Below are 26,026 nucleotides of genomic sequence, written 5' to 3'. Positions count from 1 at the left end.
ATTATTTTTTTTTCTCTCACAGCGCCGACGACGCTGGATTTTCTGTAGAACGGATGTCTTAACTCTATCGCGTTAAAATAGGGCACCTTATATCCTGCAATTAATCGAGTGCTAATTGTGCATTTGTTTCACTGCAAAAAATAACCCGGACAAAACCCGATTTATGCAACATGTTTTTGAATATCCCGATTTCTACCCCAATCAGAACTAAAAAAAGCCACCCGTTTTTCATTAATAATAATAATAATAATAATTGGTTTATGGGGAAAGGAAATGGCGCAGTATCTGTCTCGTATATCGTTGGACACCTGAACCGCGCCATAAGGGAAGGGATAAAGGAGGAAGTGAAAGAAGAAAGGAAGAAAGAGGTGCCGTAGTGGAGGGCTCCGGAATAGTTTCAACCACTCCTGGGGATCTTTAACGTGCACTGACATCGCGCAGCACACGGGCGCCTTAGCGTTTTTCCTCCATAAAAACGCAGCCGCCGCGGTCGGGTTCGAACCCGGGAACTCCGGCTCAGTAGTCGAGCGCCCTAACCACTGGGCCACCGCGGCGGGTCCCGTTTTTTATCCCCAAAGTCGAAAAAAAAATGTCCTAAATATTCACTGTCGACCAGCTTAGCTACGTTGTGGAGTGAGATACATATATGTTTATAAGACGCCAATTGTGCTGCTAGTTTAGTTTAGTTTATGGGGTTTAACATTTCGAAGTGACTCAGGCTACGAGGAACGCCGTATACAGTGGAGGGCTCCGTATTTCCGGGGTTCTTTAACGTGCACTGACATCGCGGAGTACATGGCCCTCTAGCAATTCGCCTCTAGCGAAATGCTCTTGTGTCGAATCCGGTGCACTGCTTCCAAGTTGCTAACCGTGCCGCACTAGTGTTCGTTTATACAGGGTGTTTCGCCTAAGAGTTTACACAATTTTTAAAAACAGGCTGTTTGAGTTAGAAGAGCGCTTTTTTCGCCATAACATTGTCAGCGGTGTAGTACATCAGAATACAGCTAAAACGGGCTAACTAGCAGGCTGGTTGACTATATAGTATTGAATAACTAACTATGTAACTGTTACTGTTCGGCTCCTTAATTATTGAGAGGCACGTAGTTCACCGTAAGTAATGTCTATATTAGTTTTTAGAATTTCGAAAACGCGGTTACCCTCTGCGGTGTGGCCCAACAAATTTTGGTAAGTGCGACGAGTTACGTGCACTAGGGAGGTTGTTTTGCCTGCAAGCTGCTCGAAAGCGCGTGTATTTTGGCGCGATGTAGCCACAATTTGTTTGACCACAGCGCCGAGGGTAACCGCGTTTTCGAAATTAAAAAAAAACAGATATGAACAGTACTTGCGGTGGGCTACGCGTCTATGAAAATTAAGGACAATTAATCCGGCCATGCGTTTGCGTGAGCATTCTACTATAGTCTCCTCATCGACACTTCCACGTCCCGGCCTTGACATAGCCGTGAATCTTTTATCTGCTGACTTAGAAATCGAGCGGGCAAGCCTGGCAGATATTCGTGATACTGCGCGGTGACCTTGGTGATCTGCAGCCCTGTGAGAAAAAGTAGTTCAGGGTGGTGTTTTGAAAGTACAGTGAGCGTTTCACTCACTGGTTAAATCAGCAGAGAAAGTAAGCCCGAACACACCACTGCTGCCACTGCGCAGGCCTGCTGTTAAATCGTGCGCCGCTATTCTTAAACACGGCGTCTGCCGAGTCCCCTGCAAGCATCAGCTGGACACTGGTGTTCTTTTTTTCTCAGAGGTGGAGCCACCAGTCTCAAGGTGGCGGGCGCAAAGGAACACGTTTTGCAACACACGCCGTTCTGATTGGCCCAGATCGCCACCTCCTTCACCTGCAGCGCTGAAAATTAAGAGGCATCGAATGCTGTGGTGCAAGTCTGTGGTGCCGTGCGGGGACGTCTTCTCGACAATCATTTCTTCCCCTCGGGGTCTACAGCCACGAATGGAAGTTGATCCGCAGCCACAATTGCATTTGTGGCAGTCATAAATGGAAGAGCTGCGAGGTTGTGTCGGGGGCGTTTTGTAGTTGTGGGCGGCTCCCTAAGATGCAACACGCGACCACCTGATTGGGATATCGGAGGTATTCACGTGCCGTCACTGGTGCCATTTTGTGGTACAGTGCGCAGCTTCATCCGTGAAAGCAGAGCACGTAGCGATAAGCCGATCAAAAATGCGCGGGGCCCTTCGCCCTGCTCAATGTACCACAAAATGGCGGCCACTGTGACGTCGCGGTGCAAGCTACCTATATTTTTCGAACTTGGCTCCTTTGCTAGGGATCTAGGGAGTTGACCCTTTTTATTAGGCAGGATGAAGTGCCCTTTTGAGCTTCATTTACATTCTGCGAATGGGGGGAATAAATATCTCGTAGGTTTCGCTGCGTAGCTCTTCTTGCTCCTATTAGTTCGACAGCACCTCTGCGAGCCTGGACCAGCGGACCTGCGAACGAGGCATCCAAGGTTTGCACGTCTAACATCATGGGGACATCTCGTTGCAATGTCTCTGCTTATACTACCGCGCTTCTCAATTACAAATTATATGTTTGCGACAAAGCCCTGGTTAAATGGTGCACAACAGCCGCATTGTCTAGGGCCCTTTCTAAACTGACACAACTTTTTTTTTTCAAAAGAAACAATAAACGTGCATTTACGAATATATATTGAACTTCGAGAAGGAACATTTCTCACTTTGAATTCATATCGGCAGCAAAATCGTTTACTTGCTCCTACTTATTTTTGTCGAAAGAAATCGTTTCAAAGGACTGTAGACACCAAATTTTTGATTGCGTCTTTACATGGATTACCTGATGGTGTTACCCTCGGACCGCGTAGTAATTTATATTTGAATTTCTTCTTGATACTGCTTTGGTTTTGGTTTCAGCAGCTGAATCATGGCTGTGACTTGTGTACAGTATGTGTAAGTCACGTGAAGCACACAAAAAAAAAGAACTGCAATACAGTCGCTGATAGTAAGCCTGCTTCAAGAGCTGGACTAACGAAAGGCATTAGTGGCCACATGGCGGTTTTCTCATAATTAAATTATACATTATTTGCCGGCCGTCGCCGACCATGTGCTGGTCGATGTTTTAGAACGTCTTACGCATCATTACAGAGAAGCTAAAATGAGGTGTCTTGAGTCCTTTAAATAAATGGAAAGGATGACTCCAGCAGAGGAGGCAGCAGCGGTGCACTGCACAAAGAAAGAACGAAAGAAAGAAACGATTCGGCTTAATTCATTTTCAAAATATTTACAACTTAAACTTGAAGACTGGTAGAAATTTGACATTTTGAGGCTGTATAACTAAGTCTTCGCGATGATGCTTGACCTATTTGAATAGCGCTGATGTCCGTTCTACAGCGCTCTGTCGCAGATGTCGTAAATGCTATAGAAACCGCCGCCTCGACGGCTGACTCGGTGAGCTCCTAAAATGTCAACGGACTCTCAATGATACGTTAACATTTACACGTATAGGTTCACATTTTGAGTCTGCTGTGCGTTTGCAGCGTTGCTTTCTTTTAGAATATCCGGCCATATTGTCGTATAGGCAGCATTAAAAATGGGAGCTGCTGATACTTGCTCACTGCAGAACAGGCATCGAAGGCCTTGTGGACACTGGGGTGGGAGAAACAGAGCCGCTTTCTTCGTCTACAGTTCAAGGTGTTGTGTATTCTTTTTCTTTTGGGCAAGTACGCCGCGTGGCATAGAAGATAGTAATAAACTTGATTAAATGTATTGAGAAGAAATAAAGTCCAAGCAAAAAACAATCACATGCTGCCAGCAGGATCTGAACCCACAACCGCAATATGTCGCTTACAGTGCTCTACCAACTGAGCAATAGCGGCGACTGTCTTACCTTCTACTTTCGGCGGGAATTTATGTTGCATGTAACCTAACCTTGAGGTTGTTTACAAGGGCCACCCTCGTCCATAGCGGCGTACATACAACATCCGGCATTACCGCAACTGCCACGTGAAACGTGACCGAACGGTGACGGCAGCAGCTACGGAAATCTCTCGCAGGCTACCTATGACATCAAGGCTGCCAGAATCGTGGCCCTCTTTAAGCTATTGAGCAGACATAGGGGAATAAAGGGCTCGTTATGAGATAGATATCGAGGAAGCCAACAATTACCAAGACCAACGAGAGCATAGGAATTTTTTTTACTTGTGTTGATCAATGGGTAATTATTAGTGTATTCATTTTATACTTGAAAGATAACTGATCAGATAGTAGAAGAAAAAAAAGACAGGGCGGTTATCGCTTTTGTAACGCGAAATTCAGGTACAGCTGTTAAGGTATTTATATCTTGCGATATCCTGAGGTAGAGTGTACGAGAGCGACTTAATATCTGTCTAGTTTTGGAGCGCTTTTTATTTTTCCATACGTGCTCGCTTTTCGACTAGCTCTCCTCTCCAGTTATCCGCTTTAGGCGCACTGGGCCATCAGTGACCCGCTCTTCGGGTGGTGCATGCGTTTCTTAGCAGACGCCGCAGATGGGCCGTGCTAGATTCCTCAGTTCTCGCCATACTCCCCCTCCTCCTTTCACGGTAACCACCCTCCGGTTACGCATTACTACACTCTCGCCATACCCTCCTCTTTCTGTGGCAAACGTCCTCCTCCTTCCAGGATATACCCTCTGGGCAGTTCCCGTGGCAATCACCCTTCGCTTGCGCCTTACGCTGTCGCTATGTATACATGCCTCCTTCCGCGGGGACCATCCTACGGTTAAGTTTTCTCATGCTCTCTCCATACCCCCCTCCTTCCATGGGAACCAACATCCGGTTTGTGATTCCTCCGCTCTCGCCACATCTTACTCCTTCCACGGTAACCACCTTCCGGACGGTTCCCATGGTAACCACCTTCCGGTTACGCCTTCCTGTAGGCTCTCGCTTTACCCTCCTCCTTTCCTTCGAGTGGTTCCCGTGATAACCACTCACCGGTAGCGCCTTCTTACGCTCTCGACATACCCTCCTGCTTCCACGATAACCATCCTCCGGGTGAGGATTCCTCTCTCGCGGCACCTTCCGGACGGTTTTCCTGATTTATACCCTCCGGTGTTACATAGACCTAGACTACGTCGAGCAGGTTATAGAGGACACGGAGGGGCTACATGTGCAGTCGCGGGCACCCTAATACGGAGCGGGCTCTGGCTGTTACCTCTCATGCTTTACCATTTGAAAAATGAGCAGTGTTTGATACTTAAACTCAAGTGATCAGTCCTTGCGCACTTGCGTATTGCAGCGTTTGGGGCAATGAAGTGTGGTGCTTTAAAACTGGCACTTAAAGACCACTTCAGCAGATGCCATGTAGGCATGTGACAGGTAGACGCGCAATTGGCGTGTGCGGTAATGTAACCACAGGTGTGCATTAAAGGTGCTCAGAGCAACCCTGTGGTCCTTGTTACCCCACGGGTACACGACGTACCTCGCATAAAGGCAACAAAACTCTCGATTTCGTTTACTGAACACAAGGGAGGAGTTGGAACACCGATGCGTACTCCGTGCTATTTGGCTGCGACCGCATTCAGATCACGCAATGCACATGGTAATCAGCCTAAGGCTTTTATTTTGACAGTGAACAACTCTCATCGACACAGAAACCGAAATTCACTGTACATAAGAAATTCAGCATCTTGTACCTGTTTTGGTTGATCGCGACACTTTGGTCTGTCACCGCGAATAAGCGTGTTACCTGTGAAGTCAGCAGTTTTAATTGCATGTATGCATTTCAAGTCTCCGTGCCAACTTTTGCCGTCCGTGCGTGTTTGTGCCTGGTCCAGGAAGAGAGGCCACGTGAGCGCTTCATAAGTTCGGAAATCGAGCTACACATTTAGTGGCGCGATAGCAGGTGTTCACCGCGGCCAGGCGCTGTAACAGCTAGTACATAAAAGTTAAGTCGTTTTTTATGATCTCCTTAAAAACCTTGTGCGTAGGGTTACTGTTGCAACACTGCACTGGCAACAATAACCCTACGTTCATCTTACGTGCATATACACACGAACACAAAACGAAATTGCCACTGGAGAAAGCCGGCCCATGCTCAAATACAGTGAGTAAGCAGAAACTATCCGATAATTCCGACGTTGCCTCAGCAGCTGCCCGCGCTCCTGAGCTGTCGACATCGTCGGCGATAAGAACGTAGCTCCTTTTTTTCTTCGCTCTCTTCTGGACCAAACCTGTCGAAAAGGGTTTCGCAAGTCCGGGAAGTGCTAAGGCTTCTCTATATCGGGTATTTCATTCATCCGAGCATAATCAACATCATCATCAGCCTGACCACGCCGAATGCAGGGGAAAAGCCTCTTCCATGGCTCTCCAATTAACCCTGTATTCTGCCAGCTGCGGCCACCGTATGCCCGTAAACTTCTGAATCTCATCCGCCCACCTAACTTTCTGCCGCCCCCTGCTACGGTTGCCTTCTCTTGGAATCCACTCCGTTACCCTTAAGCACCAGCGGTTATTTTGCCTTCGCATTACATACCCTGCCCATGCCAATTTCTCCCCCTTGATTTCGACTAGGATGTCATTAACCTGCGTTTGTTCACTCACCCACTCTGTACTCATCCGGTCTCTTAACGTTGCACCTATCATTTTTCTTTCGATAGTTCGCTGCGTTGTCTTTAATTTAAACTTAAGCTGAACCCTTTTCGTTATCCTCCACGTTTCTTCCCCCTAGGTGAGTACCGGTAAGATACAGTTGTTGTACACTTTTATCTTGTGGAATATTAGTAAACTTCCAATCGTGATCTGAGAGAACCTGGCATGTGGGCTCCACTCTTTGCTTCTGGTTATCGTATGAATTAGGATAATCTTAGCGTTCTTCCAAGCTTCTGTTACTCTTGAAGTCATAAGGAATTGCGTATACAGGTTGGCTCGTCTCTCTAGCACAATCTCCCCTCCGTCCTTCAAGAGATCGGCAGTTACCCGATCCTCGCCAGCTGCTTTCCCCCACTGCACTTTCAAATATTCCTAAATGTAGGTGGCTGAAATGGTGGGGAGATATTTTCAGGGACAAACAGCCAGCTGTGGTGGGCGCTAGTTATTCTGGGTGACGTGCTAATCAGATAGGTATATAACTGAAATTACTATCTATCATTAAATTAGCACACTGACAGCTAATGCCAAGAGAGAGAGAGAGAGAGAGAGCATTTTTCCATGATCGAAACAATACCCTATCAGTGTTTTAAACGAAAAAAAAAGTCATTCTCAATACAATTTTTTCGTTTTACTGGTCGGCGTCTCTTTGTTTTGAAAAGAAGCCCTATAGACTAAAGAAATCCGGCACTTTTTCCCCACGTAAAGGAAATAGCGCATGACGCGCGCAAAAAGCTCAGCGCAAATGCAATGTCGTCCAATGATGCGTTGCAATGCCTACGGTACCGAATTCCAACTCCCTGCTCTTTTGTACCATGCACTTTCCTTTGAGCCACATCTTTCTAAAAAATGACGCCAATGCACTTGGCGATGCACACGCCGCGTTAGTTCAGTGTTTGGAGCACTCAGCTTCTGAGTCCGAGGACGTGGGTTCGAACCCCGACCACGGTGGCCACGTTTCGATGGAGGCAAAATGCAAAAGGGGCCCGTATGTATTGCAATGTATACGTGCCCGTCGAAGAACGCCAGGTCGCCGAAACTAATCCGGAGCCCTCCACTTCGTCATCTGTCATAGCTGATGTGTCGCTTTTAGAAGTTTAACCACTATATACAGTCATGGACAAAAGTCTCTGGACCACGCGTTCCTCAAACGAAGCCGAAAGCTCTACTACTAGCCGGCGGCTGGATACCACACTTGTGGCGAGGAAAAAACAAAATTTTGGCTTTCACCTCCAAATGTTTGGTCTCAAGCCGTCGGCTAATAGAGCTATCGGCTTCGCTTGAGGAAAGCGTGGTCCAGATGTTTTGTCCCCGACTGTACCATACTATAACGTAGTTATCAATGACTCTCCTCTTTATTGCACCAAGCGACGAACCAAAAGAACGTGCATGCCGTGGGTAAAATAGTGCAGGCAGTTCGAATTGAGAGCCGTACACATTGCAACACGTCACCAGCGGACGTTACGTTTGCATTGAACCTCAGGCGTGCCTCATGCTCTCGGTTTCGGTTTTGTAAAGGAAATAGCACCGCAATTCCTCGCGCTCCAGTGATTTAGAGAATGATTCATTCTTCGTTTTAAAAGCTGAAATGGCGTCTTTTCCGTGGCTTCCAACTAATCCTCGGATCTAACCCTTGAATGTGGTATTTAGAAGGTTGACTATAGTTAGCTTATTAGTTAAGCAGCCTAATTTTCTAAATAACTTACGTCCACCTTGGCTGAAATTTTGTTCTTATAAGGTTATTCTTTCTATTTGGACCACCCTATGTTCAGGAGGTTTATGAAGGTTTTCACTTAAGCACCCGGTATGCAGGAACTTTCTATAGACGATCCTCACAGGATTGGATGCCTCATGTATGTAAAGAGCTCGGGAGCAGTGTTGAGATAGCAAATCATTTCATCGCTGCGGCGAGAGAAGGAAAAACGGCTTTTTCGGGAGACGATTAAAAATTAATTTCTACTGTGCCTAGCCTAGCCTTAAACTTTAGTTATGGGCCGTTTTTAATGGCCAAAATTGATGTCACTTCTGTCGGAGTGGGTTCATCAGCACTGGAGTCATGACCGCTTTGCGCAGTCATGTTCTTACTCCCCGGTAACCGAACTGATTCCGTTCTATCTGAGAGTGAAAGGTTGGTTGTGGAACGTAAAGTTTCCCAAATGTTATCTTTCCTGCAGGTCGCCGCTTTCATGGTTGTCATCAGCCCGGCCCCGCCGGGCGTTCAAACGCCGCTTATGCAAACTTGGTCAGATTGCCGGGGAACATCTCCGCAGTTTCCATAGAACAAGGCATACTGATGGCTGCGTACGTACGAAAGAAGCCAACATCCTCAAGCGAAGTGTCACCCTGACCCATATATCACAAGTCACCGTTAAATATTCGCTATATTTAAGCCTAAATTCTCTTGTTTTGTTTATATTGCTGGCTTCGCGGTGAGCACAACCAAAGCTTGGCTCTGTGTCTTCGATGCGACGACCGCTGGCGTAGCCAGAAATTTTGTTCGGGGGGGGGGGGGGGGGGGGGGGGGAGAAATCCCGTTGCAGCGTGGCCACCTCCTTACAGAATTTGTCGAGGGATCAAATACATTAATAATAACTGCATTGCCATTACCAATCCTATTATGTATTAAATTCTTCAAACGAATTCTTGAGCGGCCAGGGAAAAATCTAATTGACGCTGTCCTTTGTTCCAGTGTATTGCGCAGGCGCAGCTGTCGCCGACCGAGTATTGTAATTGCACCGATATTGTAGTCACAACAAAGAGCGCATGCAAAATGCAGGAGCTCTGCGAAATATAAATTAGAGATGCGAAGATACAATAGGATATCACAAATGCGAAGATACAGCTTGATACAGGGCAAAAAAAGTGTCGCTGGACACAAAGCTCACTGCATGCATATACAAGACCTCGCAACAAGATATTTAAATATACGTATGCGTGTCTAATAAATGTTTATATGTAAGCAAAAGCTGCAGCATATAATGCGGCAAACAAGCCAAATAAACATGTTGCACAATCAGAGATAATAGACATTACGCATGGTAAGACAGACGATCTAGGCAAGATTAAAACTGGTCGCACAAATCATATGTATTGGGGCCATGCTGCGTTCGCGACAGCACCATATAGGTAGAATAATGGAGGCAGCATACAGAAATCAATACGAAAATATGTATTTTAGCTGCCTGGACTAAGACAACGTTTATTCTGTACCCCAAATTAAAGAAGGGTATTGCTTCAGTTCAAAAAAGAAGTAAAAGCAGGTAGCTGAAAAGGAAAGAGAACGACAAACGAAAGCTGCAGATGCCTACCCAATATCCTAGCGCGTTTGTTGGGAAATGCCGCGCGGCCCGGGCTTTCATTGAGCAAGGTCTGTCAGATTGGTTGTTGTTGTCCTCGTAATTTTCGTATTTGCATGATAACTTTGGTCATGATGCTGTTACAATAAACGGCAAAAATTTCTGTGCTTTTAAAAGGTAATGAACAGTCGTACGTTTCCCAAAATACGCGTTTGTGGACCGGAAGGAACAGAGGTTTTTACTTGCATTGATTTTTGCTACTTCGCTATCTGAATGACAAAGTTTATGAGAAATTTATATTCATTAAGTTTCGGAATTTAAATCTATGCGTTCCGTAGATTCCGCTCTCCAAGTACCGCCCGGGGTGATTCCTGCCCCCTCTTACTACGAAACAGTGCCAAGCTGTTAAGAGCCTTCGCAACAATAAGGAACTAGTCGCACTTCCCGCCGACAAAGGCAACACCACTGTCCTTTTGGACCGGACAGACTATGTGAGCCGGATACAGAACCTACTTGAAGATGACACCACCTACTGCCGACTGGACAGGGACCCAACCGCTAAGGTGCATCGCGACTTACAGAAAATTCGCACCAACGTCTTCAGTTTCGACCCTCCGACCCACAAGCCACTTTACCTCAAACTCCTGTCCACCAACGGTTCGGCCCCCGCCCTGTACGGCCTTCCCAATGTGCACAAGACAGGTATGCCGATGCGTCCGATCGTGGACTACATTCGTTCCCCACTCCACAGCTTATCTGGTTACCTTCATCGCATCATGTCGCCTCTTGTGGGTTCTGGCTCGACACACGTACGAAATTCGACTCACTTCATCGAGAAGGTAAGCGACATATCACCGGACGACAACGAGCTGCTGGTCTCGTTTGACGTCAAGTCGCTTTTCACGTGTCCCTGTTGACCTTGCCGACAACCCTTCTATTCTGCCCTAGAGTCTGACAGATCCTTACCTGAAAGGACCCCTATTGTCGTTCCTGACCTCTGCAGACTCCTACAGTTGTGCCTGAGCAACACGTATTTTGTATTCAAAGGCCTGTTTTACCGTCAACTTCAACGTACTCCTATGGGTGTCTCTATCTCCGTTACCGTCGCGAACCTCACCATGCATGGAGTCTGTCTAACGCCGGTTCCTTGCAACATCTGCTTACCCGCCAAAAGTTTTTCTCAGATATGTTGACTGTTTCTGCATGATTCAAAAAGACGCTTTGTCTGCTTTTTTCGTGACATTTGAACTCCATAGAGGACGCCATTGAGTTCACCACCGACGTCGAGGCGAACGGTGCATTGCCATTTCTTGGCGTCTCGGTAAAACGCGATAGTGGTAAACTATCATTCAGCGTTTTTAGGAAACCCAGCCACACGGGACATTATCTCAACTTTAGATGCGTGCACCCAGCCTCACAGAAGAGATCGGTTGCTGCCACCTTATTAGAAAGGAGCCAACTCATTTGCAGTTCTCCCGAAGACAGGGCAAACGACTTTGATATGGTGCGGCAAGAACTTTCGCGCAATGACTACCCAACATCATTCGTGGCATCGGTCGAAAAACGGCTGAGTCGACCAGAACGTGAACGCGATCGCCCGAGGGCTCCGCGTATTTCTGGGCCGTCGTGAGTGTCTAGCCTATCCATAACAGCTTGCGCTCATAAAGGGCGACTGCCTTTTTGAGAATCAAATCCCGCACTATTCAATTATTCAAATCGATATCGGCTGCAGCTAAAGCTTGCGAAGTGTTTCTGCACTAGCACTCAAACTAGCGACAAAATCTGGGATTAAAGTTTGAGGCTTCTGCTCACAGCAACGAAGGAGTGCGCAGAAACTTTGTAGCGTCACACAAGATATCATCCCCCTGCCGTGCCAAGTTGGATTCTACCGAACGACGCTCGGAGGCCTTTGCCTTCGGTGGCGTTGGTTTTCTGTCTCTTGAGAGCAAGCGTGTGTGCGTTGGAAGTGTACTGGTATCTTCGATGACGTCACGATGTCCCCCCCCCCTCCTCCACTGGAGATGTGCGCTACACAGTAGCTTGTGGCCCGCTCGATTTCCGTCGGCGACTAAGACACCATTTCAAATGCTACCTCGAAAGGACTTCGCTTGCTTCAGCTGCAAGTTTCACGCATTCGACCCCTTTACGCTCGTCGATTTCTAAAAGGTACGCAGTTGCCCTGTAATTAAGTGGCCCCAATCGGGACGCTGCGGCGTACAGCAGCTTTTAATTTTTGTTTCTTGGAAACGCAGCACAAAATAATGACTGTTGTTGCCCAACACCTGAATCGTTTTGTGAGGCTCATATTGGAAGCAGCTCTTATCCGCGATCGGACCAACAAACACCAGTGACCATCAACGGAACATCACTTAAAGCACGGGTGCTATATAACTCAATGTGAGACCGGGAATTACTCAGTGGTATGAGTTCCCGATATGCCATCTCTTTTAACCATTGCAGACGCCGCTCTCAATTGTGGACTAGAAAATTTTTCCATCTTAAATTTTCTTTGCTAGGCGCAAAATATCCAATTAGTTTTGCGAAGGGAAGCATCGAATTTTAATTATTGCCCGCCGTTAACGTTATTTTCTACAAAACTTTACAATAGTGGTAGTTAGTTGAACTATAAGCGCCAGGATTTATCATATAAGCACCCTGGAGATGGTAGCATACCCCACCTTTTTTTCGAAAATGGAGCACATGACGCTTGGAACAAAGAAAATTTTATTATTGCGGTTGACAAAATCTGGCTGGGGAAATATTAGTTTCTCCGTCCAATCGCCAGTGTCAGAAAAAGTAGCGGTTCGAAAAGTGCGCAATTTATCCGAAACAAAGGTCAGTACTGGCCGCAGCGCACTCAGTGCGCCGTTGGCGCAGTGCGTTGCTTACGTAGAATTACAGAGGGCACTTAAAGGGACTATGCAGTAAATTAATTGAGATTACGCAAAGCAGACGAGAGATAGGCATTTCATCACTCGTCACCGCAACGCAAGGATTTTTAAGCTAGCGTCAATAACAACGAAGATATAGACGATTAAAAATTACGCTCTTCCTCTCCCCCCTCAACTCGTACACGCGGGGCACCATACAAAGATAAAGAAAACAGGTCTGGGACATGGCCCCGCCTTTGAATACGTCATCCGATGACGTTCGCTCTGCAACTTCCGGTTGTCGCTCCTAGCCCCCCAGCAGCAGCGTCGGCGGCGTGGCGGCATCTCTCCGGTCTCTCTTCGCCTTCCTGGATTGCGGCGCGCGTCGGGTTTCTTTGCTTGTCGTCTGTTGTAGTTAGCAGTAATAAACCCGGACCTCGAGGTGCGACTGCTCGCTCTTACGGCCGTGATGGGCGTCGAACCCTATACGTGCCCACGAAGAGCCGTGCGAGTGGCTCCGGAACTTCCGACAGAAGGAGGCGGCAGAGGAAAATTGAAACCATACGCGCGAAGGCAATGCCCTGGCCCGCGCTTGCCCGAGAGGGTCGCGCGGCGGCACGAGCAGACGGTTTTCATGTTTCACCGGAAGTGTGCCCGTGACGTCGTGGCTGCCGTGGCTCCAGCGAATGACAGCGTGTGGTGGCCTGGCGACGTCATGGTACAGTGACGTCTTTCTTCCACGATTTTAGTTCCAAAATCGGCCACTACGAGCACACCAATTGGCACGCGAATTAAAAAAAAACGTTTTTTATTAATTTATAATAAATTTCTGGCTCTGTTCCGAAGACTTATGCTTGGTGTGAATGCTCATTAGCATCATTTCTAAACGTAGAAAACATTTACAAGCGACTTTGAATTCTTTGCATAGTCCCTTTAAGGCAACTTACACGTATGTATACCAGGTTCATCTTCGTTCTCCAAGAAGCAAAGTGGTTTTGAATCACAACGCAGCCTCTATTGTGGCTGCCACTTCCAATATTATTGCATTGTTGTTTTTGTCCTGCTGCTGCTGTAGCCTTTTTTTCTTTACCGTGAACAGGAATGAAAGAAACATTTAACGAATCGCGAATGCGAAATCGAATGAAGAGCGTTAGCTAAGTTGTTTTCACCCATGCTTCCGAGAAATTCGGATACCAACGTGTACATTACGAAACAGCTATTCGTTCGGTGCCACCCGCATCCTTCTGCGACCACTGGTTCACCCGCCACGACCCTCCGAATGTCGCCCCCATTACGGTTTCGAGGACCAAGGTCTGCGGTACGAATTCCTCACGCACACCATGCTTTAACTCGACTAACAACATTATGCGGCGAATCTTGCCAATTCGTTTGCCGCCGCACCAAACCCTCTGCGCCAAACGGGTGGGCCATAATTTTGTTACCAATGCCACCAGTCTCGGCACCCGCTCAGACTCCAGGATAGGGGCTAACCGCCCCGACGACTGCGCGCGCGCGGTCACGTGATGGCCGGGGGGGGGGGGGGGGGGGGTCACATTTTGCATGATGCTGCAGCAATTTCATCCCATGACCGGCCGCCATCTTGAAATCTCGGACGGACAAGGAACGTTCGAATGCGAGTAGCATCTAGGCACCATACGAGTAGCCAGAGCTATCGCTCTAAATAATGTTTTGTGACCTATGGTCGAAATTATTCCGGAGCCCTCCACTACTGGGCACTCTGACATTGCTTTTAATGAGCAGGGTGTGTTGCTGGGAGAGTTGGTGCATCCGATGGTGCATCTGGGCGAGCGAGTTGGTGCACCAAGTGCATCTGATAGAAGGCGTCAGCAACTTCCCCGAGGAAATACAGCGTCTGCTTCAGCGCGTACCCAGGTTCGTCATTGAACCTAGACAGTCTGCCCAGGAGTCACTATGGCCAGGCAAGTTGCTAAGTTCATCGCACTTTTTGTCTCGTCCTCCCTTCGTCCGTCGTCTGCCAGCGCTTCTAATGAGAGGGCTGATTTTTTAGCAAAGTTAGCCCTTGGGGGACCTATTGTCCCGTTCGTCCCAAACACTGTATACTTGACTGTAGCACGCTTTCAACGATTCCAGCGTCTCCACTACTTGAGCCATGAGCCTCTCCTTGCTGCAGCGTACTTTCAGCACCTAGCACTTCCTTGTAGTGTGCGGGTGTGTAGTTCAAGACAATGTGAGTTGTCCATGATCCTCTTGCGCTGCTGGTTACACCGCGAGTATAGACCTTTATTTACGTCGATCGGGGTTACCTTTGACCAAACTTTGTGAGTCTTGAGATGAAATTTAGTCCATAGATAACTTTGTCCTCTTCTGCCAGCGGTTCGCTTCTCTTCTCAGAAATTACTTGGAGATCACCCTCGCTCGACTGGGCCTTCCTCTACCTATTCCGATTCTGCTCTCCTTCGGGGCAAGCACCAAGGGATATGCACTGAAACAAGGGTGCGATTTTATTCACGACATCAGGTATATTCCTCTTCTAGAATGAGAATTCACTGCTTTTTCTTTTCCGTTTCTTTTTTTTTCTTTTTTTGTACAAATGCTTGTCTGGCACAGAAAATTATCCAAATACTCCACTCCTTGTCCATGAGTGCCGTTTGTATCCGTAATACACCCTGGCCAATCGCCCGCCGTTGGAATATACCATTAAGCCTGAGGACATTATCATCATTACGACGCAGCGGGTAACAGAAACCCGCGATTTATGTAAGGCGCTGCGGAACAGGCGCAAGGCTAGTATAACCATTTCGATGATGTTTACAGTACGTTTAAGAGAGCATAAGCTTGGATTTTCTGCGTGTGTAATCTTAAAGAAACTACGAAAAATGACATCCGAAATGTTCTGCTTTTCCCCAAAACCCGTCAAAAATTTTTATGCTGCATGATTAATAGAGAATTGCACCATGAACTTAACATGCATCATAAATTAATGATAGTCTCAACTAAAGAAGACTCACCACATTTAAATACAAACCCTGTGCCCAATTCCAATTAGCAGTACACCAGAAACTATCAAGTCATCATAATTGCGTGATAAATATGATGTTTTAAATCATTTAGCTCCACTGACTTCACTATGCTGAGTTTCTTTATTAGGTCTTGGAGCAAATTATACATGAATGTTTAGTATTACACGCAGACATGAGTCACTCGAACCCTTACATATAAATGCAGTAGGGTGAGAGGTGCGCTGTATCTTTGAAACACATTTAGGGAATGTTTTAGCAAATTTCCGACGTTTCTTCACCGCATTTGCTTATTTCTTCCTTTAAATAAAATAAATGTTTTGTAAAGGGCCTTGATGTTGTTTTCCCTTCCTTTCAATGAAACAGCGCAAAAGTTAGTCAGGTGAAGCGATTGAAAATCGAACGTCAGGTACAATCCGACGCGTAGTTATCGTATGTATGCATCAAAGTAGATCCCCCTTTGCTGTCTAGTCTCCCGGAGAACGTGATATAGTTTTGTTGGCCATGCCTTCACTGACCTATTCAGAACATTACATTATGTTGCTCAGAGATGTGCCAAATAATTATGCCTGTTTTGTTGTGAGTATATTGCCGGCGTTAGCCTGCATACGCACACACTATGACATAAAAAAAATGCGCAAAGCCTAGTGTTTACATTTTTGCAGACGCCATGCCTGAAGTACTATTAGGAGCAGAACTCTCCAGGACGCATACCCAGGAACAAAAGCTCTGTTTTTAGGCGATTGATTAAAGCCAAACTTGCGGAAGGTATATCCAGATTCACGTATTCAGATGTGGTGTAGCGACGTTAGTTGGCAGGTGTGACGCCTGTGGACCTAGATCGCTTTTTCCGCGTCCTGGTTAGTTATGTCCCCGGTAGTACTTGGTTTCATATGCTTCGGGTGTGCGAGTGCTAAGCACGCGGTGCCTTGACCGATTCGTGGCCATGGCGGCTGCATTCTCGTGAATGCGAAATACAAAAACACCCGTGCGCTGTGCGATGTCAGTGCATCTTAAAGAATCTCGAGCAAGTATGAATTAAGCCTGCGCCTTTTCTTTCTTTCGGTGTTTTCGACATCAGGTTCGACTTCGGATCTACACGTGCTTCGGGACGGTGCTCTCCAGAGTTCGTCGAGGACGGGAGTTAAAAACATTTCTTGATGTAATTACCGAACACATTGGGGCAACTTTAGTCCTACACAGACAGCAGACTCACCCCACGATGAGGACACTAACATCACGTACTGTCGCTATTATTCCGGCGCATCCAAGGCGAAACGGGATAAATATGGTAGCCGCACCTTGACTAAAACTACGAAGCGTTTCGGATAGTACCGATGTTTTTCGCTTTCTCGCTAATAGTACGATGGTATGTCCAACCCAAATCCCGTATCTCCACTACCTGCTAATGCGGACCATCATAGCGGCCTCCTTCAGCCTTATGATGGAGGGCAACCTCTGGCCCAACATTTTTTTTCTCTTCGAGTGGCTGTGCGCCTCCCCTGCCGGGCATGTGATGCGAGGGGGTCACAAGAGAAAGCCACTGTCGCGCACCGTCTGCGCACTTGCTATGTTTACACGCCGGCGTGACTGCATGAAATGTGTTGTCCTTCGTCACCGATGCGGTGAAGATGTGCGCTTGAGGGTGACGTACAGCACTTTCTTCTTAAGTGCCCGTGTTTTTCTCATTAAAGTGGGACATATTCTGCGCAGGCTGAGGAAATGGAATGCGCTACAAGACGGCGTTGCATATGTGTTGCTCCCATGACCGGCCTCCAACTAAGAGGCTCGCGGCATCGCGACTACATGGAAATTCTTCGAGGCCACACAATTTCTGGGGCGGTGGCTGGAGTTATATTTTGCCCATACTACGCGACTGGTGCGGGGAAGTACTTGCTGTTGCTTTATTTGCGGCAGCAAACTCTTGGAAATTTCCCCAACCGCCCTTAACGCCACCACTACCATCACCACCGCAAACGGAGAGTGCGCCGTTTCTTGGGGGTGGCCGTTTGCAGAATTATTAAACATGACGCTGGCTGAGATGCTAACTGGTGGGATAACCAGGAGTACTTTTAAGCAGAAAGATTGTTATTGGAATTTACAGATTTCCGTTACCTCCTGCCTGAAACCAGTGTCGACCAGGCCGTTGTTGGTGCCGAAGATATATCGGGTGATTAAGCGAACACTTTCAAAAGTTCCAAAAAATATAGGGAGTTCGAAATAGAAAAAAATTGTCTTCAGGACTGAACTGTCAGCCGTGGCGGACATTAGCTGCTCTAAAGATCATATTAATTATAGAGCGAGTTGTCTAAAAAAACTGATTCAATTTTTATCTAACACAGTCTGGAGGTTAGTGCCAATGGAAAGTTGGAATCTAAGGACAAGACGATGCCATATCAGTTTTTGAAACAAAAAAGTTATTCACTTCTTTCTAGACTTCTTTGTAATCTAAACTGAGCGCATAAAATGCGGAGAAAGCTCTGTGCAAACGCAACAACCGCTGATGACATCTTGCACTGTTTAGGGCATCCAGTTCGAGCTGCATCCGATATTGTAACATATCATACTCCTTCTTTTGCTTCGCCTCATGTTGCAAAGAAAAACAAACATTGCTCATTGCGTGGTTGATATTTCTTAGAGCGACATAGACAAAAAAGTACACGGCATGGTACTACAATAACGCAGACAGTTCGAATTTGGCGCCGTAATAATTGAAACACGTGATCAGCGGAAGTTGTGATTCAACCGAGCTTCCTGCGCGCCTCAGAACCTCAGTTTCGATTTTGTGATTAAATAAATCGTAGACTTCGTCACACTGCAGGGCTTTAGAGGACGACTTTTTCTCCTTTTCAAACTCTCATCAGGCATCGCCTTATCCGTGGCTGCGTTATTGCCCCATTGGCAAAACTACCGTATTGTGCCAATTTAAAAGTAAAAAAGAATTTTAGTGAATTAATTGCACAGGATTAGTGTTTATAGTACTTCTGTTCGCCACGGCTCGTACTTTGTTTCTAAAAAAAAAAAAAAAGGTTTCTATTTCAGGGCTCTCTATCTTAGTAATTTTCGACTTTTCGCTGGAACCCGGTTGCAGTGTTGGAGCCCGGAACGGACTTCGGTGAACGATTAAGAGGCCCACTTGTCGAGTGGCGTGGAAGAACGACGCTTTATTGGACGTAAACGCGGTTTTTACAACTTTAGTTCAAGTGACACTGAATAGCTAATTATGGAGCGGACAGAAACAGTCGAATAAACTGAAACAAACCAAGACTTCCCATACAACACTAGAAGTACAGCTGAATAACCGTCATGAAAATTTTCTTCCGCTATCCCTGCAAACAGCGCACGTTACCACGTGCATCACTGATTCGATTGAGCACGTGCAGAAGACGACGATGATTTCAGGGCACTGAGCGGATTATTCTACGCATGCACTGTGAACGACAGCTCTTCTCTAATGCAGTCCATCCTCCTGTCTTGCTGCCTGCTTAGTCCACAGCCTAGGAGCCGCCTGGTGGACCGCAAGCGGATGCAGCTGGATTCCAAGGAGCGGCGGCTGCAGCGAACCCGGCGAGATCTCGAGACAAGGAGGGGCGCATGCGGGACCACTGGTGACACCTCGTACTCTGGCCGTTGGGTGCGCTACGCACCATTCCTACTCAGCATGTCCCTGATCATGACGTCGGTGCCCCTTGCCATTCCTGCCGCCACCTCTCCGGAGGCTCCTGGACTCCTGGCGTCGCGGCTGCTTCTCCCTGGACGACGACCTGAGGTTCCTACTCGGACTCAGCGTGCACCCGGGCGACGACATATGAGGGTGAGCTGCAGTCTCTGTCAGTGTTCCTTGATTGCTTCGGTGAGCACGTGTTCGCAGAAAAGACACCTGGACGGATATCTTCAGCTTCACCTTGGAAGTGAGAAAGGCGGTAGAGTGTTCGCTTATTAAATTGAATTCATGTGTCCTAAACCCAGTGTCACCCAAAATGTGGCGGCGTTACTAAACTCGCGATTGATCGAAACGATGTGACGTCATCCAGGCGGGTAAATATGAAGTGTTCGCCAGTAATAGCCTACACTGGTACTTACAACTGTGCCCGTCATACGCAGATGTGACTTGTTAACTGTGCATTACGCTGCGTTGGTGAAGTTGCGTTGCGTACAAAGTTACTGCGGCGGACACACCACGAGTTTGTTTCAGGAGCGGTACTGGACGCGCAAGCTTGTGGTCCTGAGGCACCAAGAATGCTTCTGAGCAGTGCTGGCGCCAAAAAAGAAAATTTCGTCGATTGTTATTGCACTCTACCGAATTCGCCGATTGGCGTCAAGGAGGGGCGACTGGCATTTGAGCCACTGCAAAAGTTTCCATAGTACCGAATTAATTCAGGAGCGCCGGCTACCTTGGGTTGAATTTCGCCGATGGCGTCTCTTCGTGTCATCATAATGGTGGGCACTTTCCGCAGCAAATTTCTTAATAACGGAGGTCGTCGAAAGTTGCTTCGGTGCTCTTTACAATGCCCATTTATGCAGAAACTGCGGTTTGAACGAGTCGCAATGTCTTTTTCTTTAATGCACGAATTAACTACAGTGCAGTATCTTAACTAGGATGGCCTATAAATTCATTGTTTGTAATAACGTCCACGCGACTGCAGATACAATTCCAGCGAATGTTTCGTTACTTTTGGAACATTTCTTGCCGGTTGCTACTCTCTCACTAAAGCAGCCAGCGTGCTGATAAGGAACGTGGTAATTCGTGGAGGATGGAAAAAAAAAACAGGAGGCGACCAGCCAATATTATAGGGCAAAAGAAATGCATGGTGGAAGTCACGTAGTATCGGAGGAAATTTTGGTTGTCTTAACAAAGGCCGCAGACGGCGTTGTATAGACGCTATGGTGTAGTAGCAGCTCTTTCGGTTTCACACAAAGTGACGTCATGGCCTCTCCTGACTTTTTCTATGCGGCACTCTGAAAACTTTCCGCCGTCCCCCTACCGGTGGTGTCGTCAACGTAGCCAGCCTGAGGATGCCTTACACGAAGGGCGAGAACTTCGAAGTTCTCATATTGTTCGTATTTTTTTTATATTTTCATGTTTTCCATGTTTAAAGCATTTCTAAGAAGCCCATTTCTTGTTATCAGTATAAGCCATTTGCAGCAGCCGAACGTTATTTTTTATTTATTTATTTGCTTAAAAACAGGCCGATTAAACCGATGTCCATTGCGATTTCACGCAATCGGGACAATTTATTAAACCGAGAAATATTAAACCGTTAAAATGAAACTGTATGAAATGCTTAGGAATTGAAGAGGAAACCGTTACAGAAATGGAATTAAACGTAGTCCGAACACGGCACAGAAAAAAAAAAAACTGAATAGCTGAATATTACTTTCACATTACATATGTTTGTAATTATGGTCGGTAAAATATCAATCAATCAAATCTTTATTTACATCATCCAGATGTTAGGGGCGCAGACAAAAAGCTCTCACTGGAGCTTGATTGCGCGCCTGCGCCCCCGTACAAGGTTTCAAGGTTTGTTTGATTACATATATTGGCAGCAACTAACAAAACAATTGCGTTTGAGGAAAAATAAGCGAGACACAACTGAATCGGAAAAAAATAAAAAAAGAGATTTAAACAGACAAAAACAGGAAAAGAAATAAGATGCAAAAATACTGGTTTGTAAGACTAACACAAAGCATTTAGCAATAATGGTAAGAGGTCCATAAAGTCAGCAATAAAATTCCAATAAGGAAGGGCGTCAGGCAAGGAGACACGATCTCGCCAATGCTGTTCACCGCATGTTTGCAGGAGGTATTTCGAAGCCTGAATTGGGAACAGTTGGGAATAAGAATAAATGGAGAATACCTAAATAATCTGAGATTTGCTGATGACATTGCCTTGCTGAGTCACTCAGGAGGTGAACTGCAAATCATGATCAACGAGTTAGACAGGCAGAGCAGATCGATGGGTCTAAAAATTAACATGCAGAAAACCAAGGTAATGTTCAACAGCCTAGCAAGGGAACAGCAGTTCACAATTGGCAGCGAGAGCCTAGAAATTGTGCCGGAATACGTCTACTTAGGGCAGGTAGTGACAGCTGATCCGGATCATGAGAGGGAGATAACTAGAAGGATAAGAATGGGGTGGAGCGCATATGGCAAATTCTCGCAGATCATGAGTGGCAGTTTACCAATTTCCCTCAAGAGGAAAGTGTACAACAGCATAATCTTACCGGTACTCACCTACGGGGCAGAAACGTGGAGGCTAACGAAAAGAGTTCAGCTTAAGTTAAGGACAACGCAGCGAGCCATGGAAAGAAAAATGATAGGTGTAACGTTAAGAGATCGGAAGCGGGCAGAGTGGGTGAGGGAACAAACACGGGTTAATGACATCCTAGTCGAAATCAAGAGAAAGAAATGGGCTTGGGCAGGGCATGTAATGCGAAGGCAAGATAACCGCTGGTCTTTAAGAGTAACGGAGTGGGTTCCAAGAGAAAGTAAGCGTAGCAGGGGGCGGCAGAAGGTTAGATGGACGGATGAGATTAAGAAGTTTGCAGGCAAAGGGTGGATGCAGCTGGCAAAGGATAGGGTTAATTGGAGAGACATGGGAGAGGCCTTTGCCCTGCAGTGGGTGTAGTACGTCTGATGATGATGATGATGATGAAGTGTGTTCTCTAGGTGTTAGTTGAGACAAAGTTTCAAGAAAATTACGATAGGTATTACTTCTCCTATATCGTTTTATTAAGTTGACATTATATAGCTCGTGTATTGGAGTTATGTGGAAGGCATTTACGACAAAAGGGGTTTTGTCGTAACGTCGCGGGGGATGCTTGCAATGCTTCTTATGGCTCGTTTTTGGATTACATGTAACCTGTTTAAGTTTGAGAGTGTGGTAGTTCCCCATACCGTGAAACAGTAGTTTAAAACGGAAGCAAACATGGAATTATAAAGAATTAGTTTCACTTTTTGTGGCAGAACATAGCGTAGTTTACTTAACACACCAGTTATTTTTGACAGCTTGTCCGCTGTTTTATCGACATGTGTTGACCACGATAAATGCTTCTCAAAACATACTCCAAGGCTTTTTACGACGGAGACAACTTCTAAAGGCACAGACCCAACCCGAAGTGAAATGTCGCTATCGCACACTATTTTATTTCTTGGCCTAAAAAGCACGACTTTTGTTTTATTTATGTTTATAGATAGTGAGTTGACGATCGACCAATAATTTAAAAGATGTAAACACGTGTTTGCTTGTTCAGTCAGATTTTGTATATTGCTAGAGTTGAAAAATAAACTGGTATCATCAGCATATATTATAAATGTTGGGCGTGGGTCAATGAGAACGATGTCATTAATGTAGATGATAAAAAGTAGAGGCCCCAATATGCTTCCTTGCGGGACGCCTGCTAAAACTGATTTCGGGTCGGATAATTTATTGTTAATTACTACTTGTTGTACTCGCGCAGAGAAATAAGAGTTCAATATGTTGTGAAAAACGCCACGGAAGCCATAGAACTCAAGTTTAGCAAGCATTGTCTGATGATTAATGGAATCAAATGCCTTTGAGTAATCTACAAATACACCCAGAGTTAATTGGTGCTGTTCGAAAGATTGCAGGATTATTTCCTTTTGAGTTAAAAGCGCTGTATCTGTGGAGTGGCCACTTCTAAACCCATGTTGATGAGGTGTCAATAAGTTGTGTTTGATACAAAAACTAATGATCCTTTTGTACAGCAGTTTCTCTAGGCATTTTGAAAAAATGGAGAGGATTGATATGGGACGATAGTTCGACAAGTTATTTTTCTCGCCACCTTTAAAAACTACTGTCACCGTAGCAACTTGCATGGCTTGTGGGAAAACTCCCTGCAGAAAGCATAGATTAAATATATGCTCTAAAACAGGACTAATTAGATCAATGGTATGTTTAATAGGTTGAATTTTTAGATCATTTACGTCCCTTGTACTACTCGTTCGGAGAGCAAGAAAACAGCTTTCAATTTCACTGCGATCCGTTGGTGATAAAAATGCACTACTGCGGTTTCTAGATTTCAGATAGCTCAGGGAATCAGGATTATGTACACTGTTAACTAAAGACACGAAGTAATTATTAAAAGTATCTGCTAGTTCTTTTCCCGAAAGTTTCTTATTTCGGACTAAGATTTCTAGCTCGACGGGTTCCTGTTCTGTACGGTTTAGAACTTTATTTATTTCTTTCCACATGAGGTCGCTTCGATTTTGTACATTACCAGAAAATAATTTTTCCATGTATTCCTTCTTGGTTTCTCGAAGAAATGAAGTTACATTGTTGCGATATGATTTAAATTTGGCGAAGTCGTCGGAAGACCTAGTTCGAAGAAACCGTTTAAAAAGATTTTTCTTTTGAATCATATTTAAGCAACGACGATTTATCCAGGGCTTGCGCGTTTTACTAGGCCTCTTAGTTGTTTTATAAGGGAAACATTTATTGTACAACATTACTACAACCTTATACGACGTAGTGATTAGATTGGGTAGAACGGGGTGTGATGATTCTTCCGGAAACATATCTTTCCGGTTGTGACTAATGTGATGAGGTGTGCGCCTTGAAATTTATCAGGCGGGTAAATCAAGAAAAATTTACTCCATTCAAAATGAGGCTATCACGTTCGAAATGATCTCCCAGTATTGATTCAGCGCGCAAGTGAACCGTGGGTTTGTATGTATTTTTAAATTGTGCTGTCGTCTTGGTCAGATTACCAGCTCCAATATCACCCCGCCTTTATCGAACAGTAGCAGGCGGGCGTTCCAAGTGGCGGCCGGGCCCAGCCTCGAGGCGCCATGGCACCCAGGGGGCATCGCCTGGAACTGTGGTGCTCGGCAGCAAGGAACTCGGAGGCGTCCACATTTCGCCTCCGACACTAGCCATCATGACGTCGCATCCGCTCAATGTAGATTATTTTAAATTTGTAGCCCCTGATTAAAATGCGAGCGAGATGTTCAAATACAACTTGCTTCATTTTCTTCCGTCCCTTCGCTGGAACCACGCAATTGTTTTTATGCGTTGCATATTGCAATCACTCAGTTCAGCCCTTGGGCGCGGCCGGGCAGCCACCAAACCACGTGACGTGACGTCACGACAGCCGGAGGAAAAGCTGGGCCCCAACTGGTGCGGTCGCGCGCGGCCGCAGCCACCTCCTGACTCCCGCTCCTCCCTCTAGGGGCGCTGCGCTATGATTGACGTCACGGCATATGTATAAAAGAGCTGCGCTCCTTCGCCGGGACAGTCTTATACCCCTGTCACACGGGCATTTCGAGGGCCCTCGAACCGATAGTATATCGACTCAAAGGCGATCGAGCGCTGCTACACGGGCAGTTTCAATGGCGATCGAGTCAATAGCCTATCGAGTCAACGGAGCAGCACGGAACTCCATCGAGATATGCAACGCATTCTTGGCTTAACCAAGCTAAGCCTGGCCATTTTTTCACTTCATTTAAACCAAACCGCATTATTCGCGCATCGAATAATTGATGACATTGTTATTTCCGTTGAAGGCGTTTATTCAATCATGAATAGATCTCCGTCAGGTAGTTACACGCAGTGACCGAACGCTCCGCGAGTTCTACCTTGAACGATTAATAACTGGACGCCCCACTCCAGTTGTTGCCAACACAGTGATGTGCGCGTGTGTGATTTAATTCCTCTAAAATGAACTAATCAAGCGCACAACCTGGACAAATTTCTTATTGTGTAAATAGTTTGTACATATTACTTCTCCCCCTATCCTCTCTTCCTGTCCCCTCACCTCTTTCATTTCATTTCTCCATTCTGCCTGCTATCCTTTATTTCCGCTGCCCCAGCTCAGGTGCTTCAGTATCGACGGCAGATGTCGGGGCTAGCAAAAATCTTTTCCTTCTTTTTTACTATTTTAATAAAAACCACTACCACCACGAGCTATTTAGCCCTTCATGAAAAAATTAAAATGAATTTTTTTTTTTGGGGGGGGGGGGGAATGGCCCAGCATCTGTCTTTCTCTCACATATCGGCGGACACCCGAACCGCGCCGTAATGGAAGGGATAAAGGAGGGATCTTTAACGTGCACTGACATCGCACAGCACACGGGCGCCTTTAGCGTTTCGCCTCCATCGAAATGCGGTCGGGTTCGAACCCGGGAACTCCTGATCTGTAGCCGGGGACCTAACCACTGAGCCACCGCGGCGGCGACCCTTCATGTTACTGAATGTGGTTTTGGTGAGGTTAAGATTTAGTGGGGATTGCTTG

General features: G+C 46.2%; 1 protein-coding gene across 5 annotated transcripts in view; it reads left to right on the top strand.

The window, feature by feature from the left end:
* Window positions 1-24,729, top strand: part of LOC144128403 (uncharacterized) — a 38,464-nt gene extending 13,735 nt beyond the window's left edge. For 2 of the 5 annotated variants that reach the window (XM_077661781.1, XM_077661782.1), the window contains exons 3-5: window positions 8,780-8,906; window positions 19,260-19,584; window positions 24,537-24,729. In XM_077661781.1, coding sequence (XP_077517907.1) covers window positions 8,899-8,906; window positions 19,260-19,584; window positions 24,537-24,539 — 336 coding nt within the window. In that variant the 5' untranslated portion in view covers window positions 8,780-8,898 and the 3' untranslated portion in view covers window positions 24,540-24,729. Of the gene's footprint in view, window positions 1-8,779; window positions 8,907-14,883; window positions 14,960-19,259; window positions 19,585-24,536 lie in introns of those variants that run through there. The other 3 variants (XR_013313781.1, XR_013313780.1, XR_013313782.1) reach the window with 2 other exon arrangements.
* Window positions 24,730-26,026: the final 1,297 nt, after the last annotated feature.

The sequence above is a fragment of the Amblyomma americanum genome, chromosome 4 (assembly GCF_052857255.1).
Source record: "Amblyomma americanum isolate KBUSLIRL-KWMA chromosome 4, ASM5285725v1, whole genome shotgun sequence".
Classification (NCBI taxonomy): domain Eukaryota; kingdom Metazoa; phylum Arthropoda; class Arachnida; order Ixodida; family Ixodidae; genus Amblyomma; species Amblyomma americanum.
The sequence above is the reverse complement of the archived record's forward strand: the minus strand, read 5'-3'. Positions and strand labels throughout refer to the sequence as shown.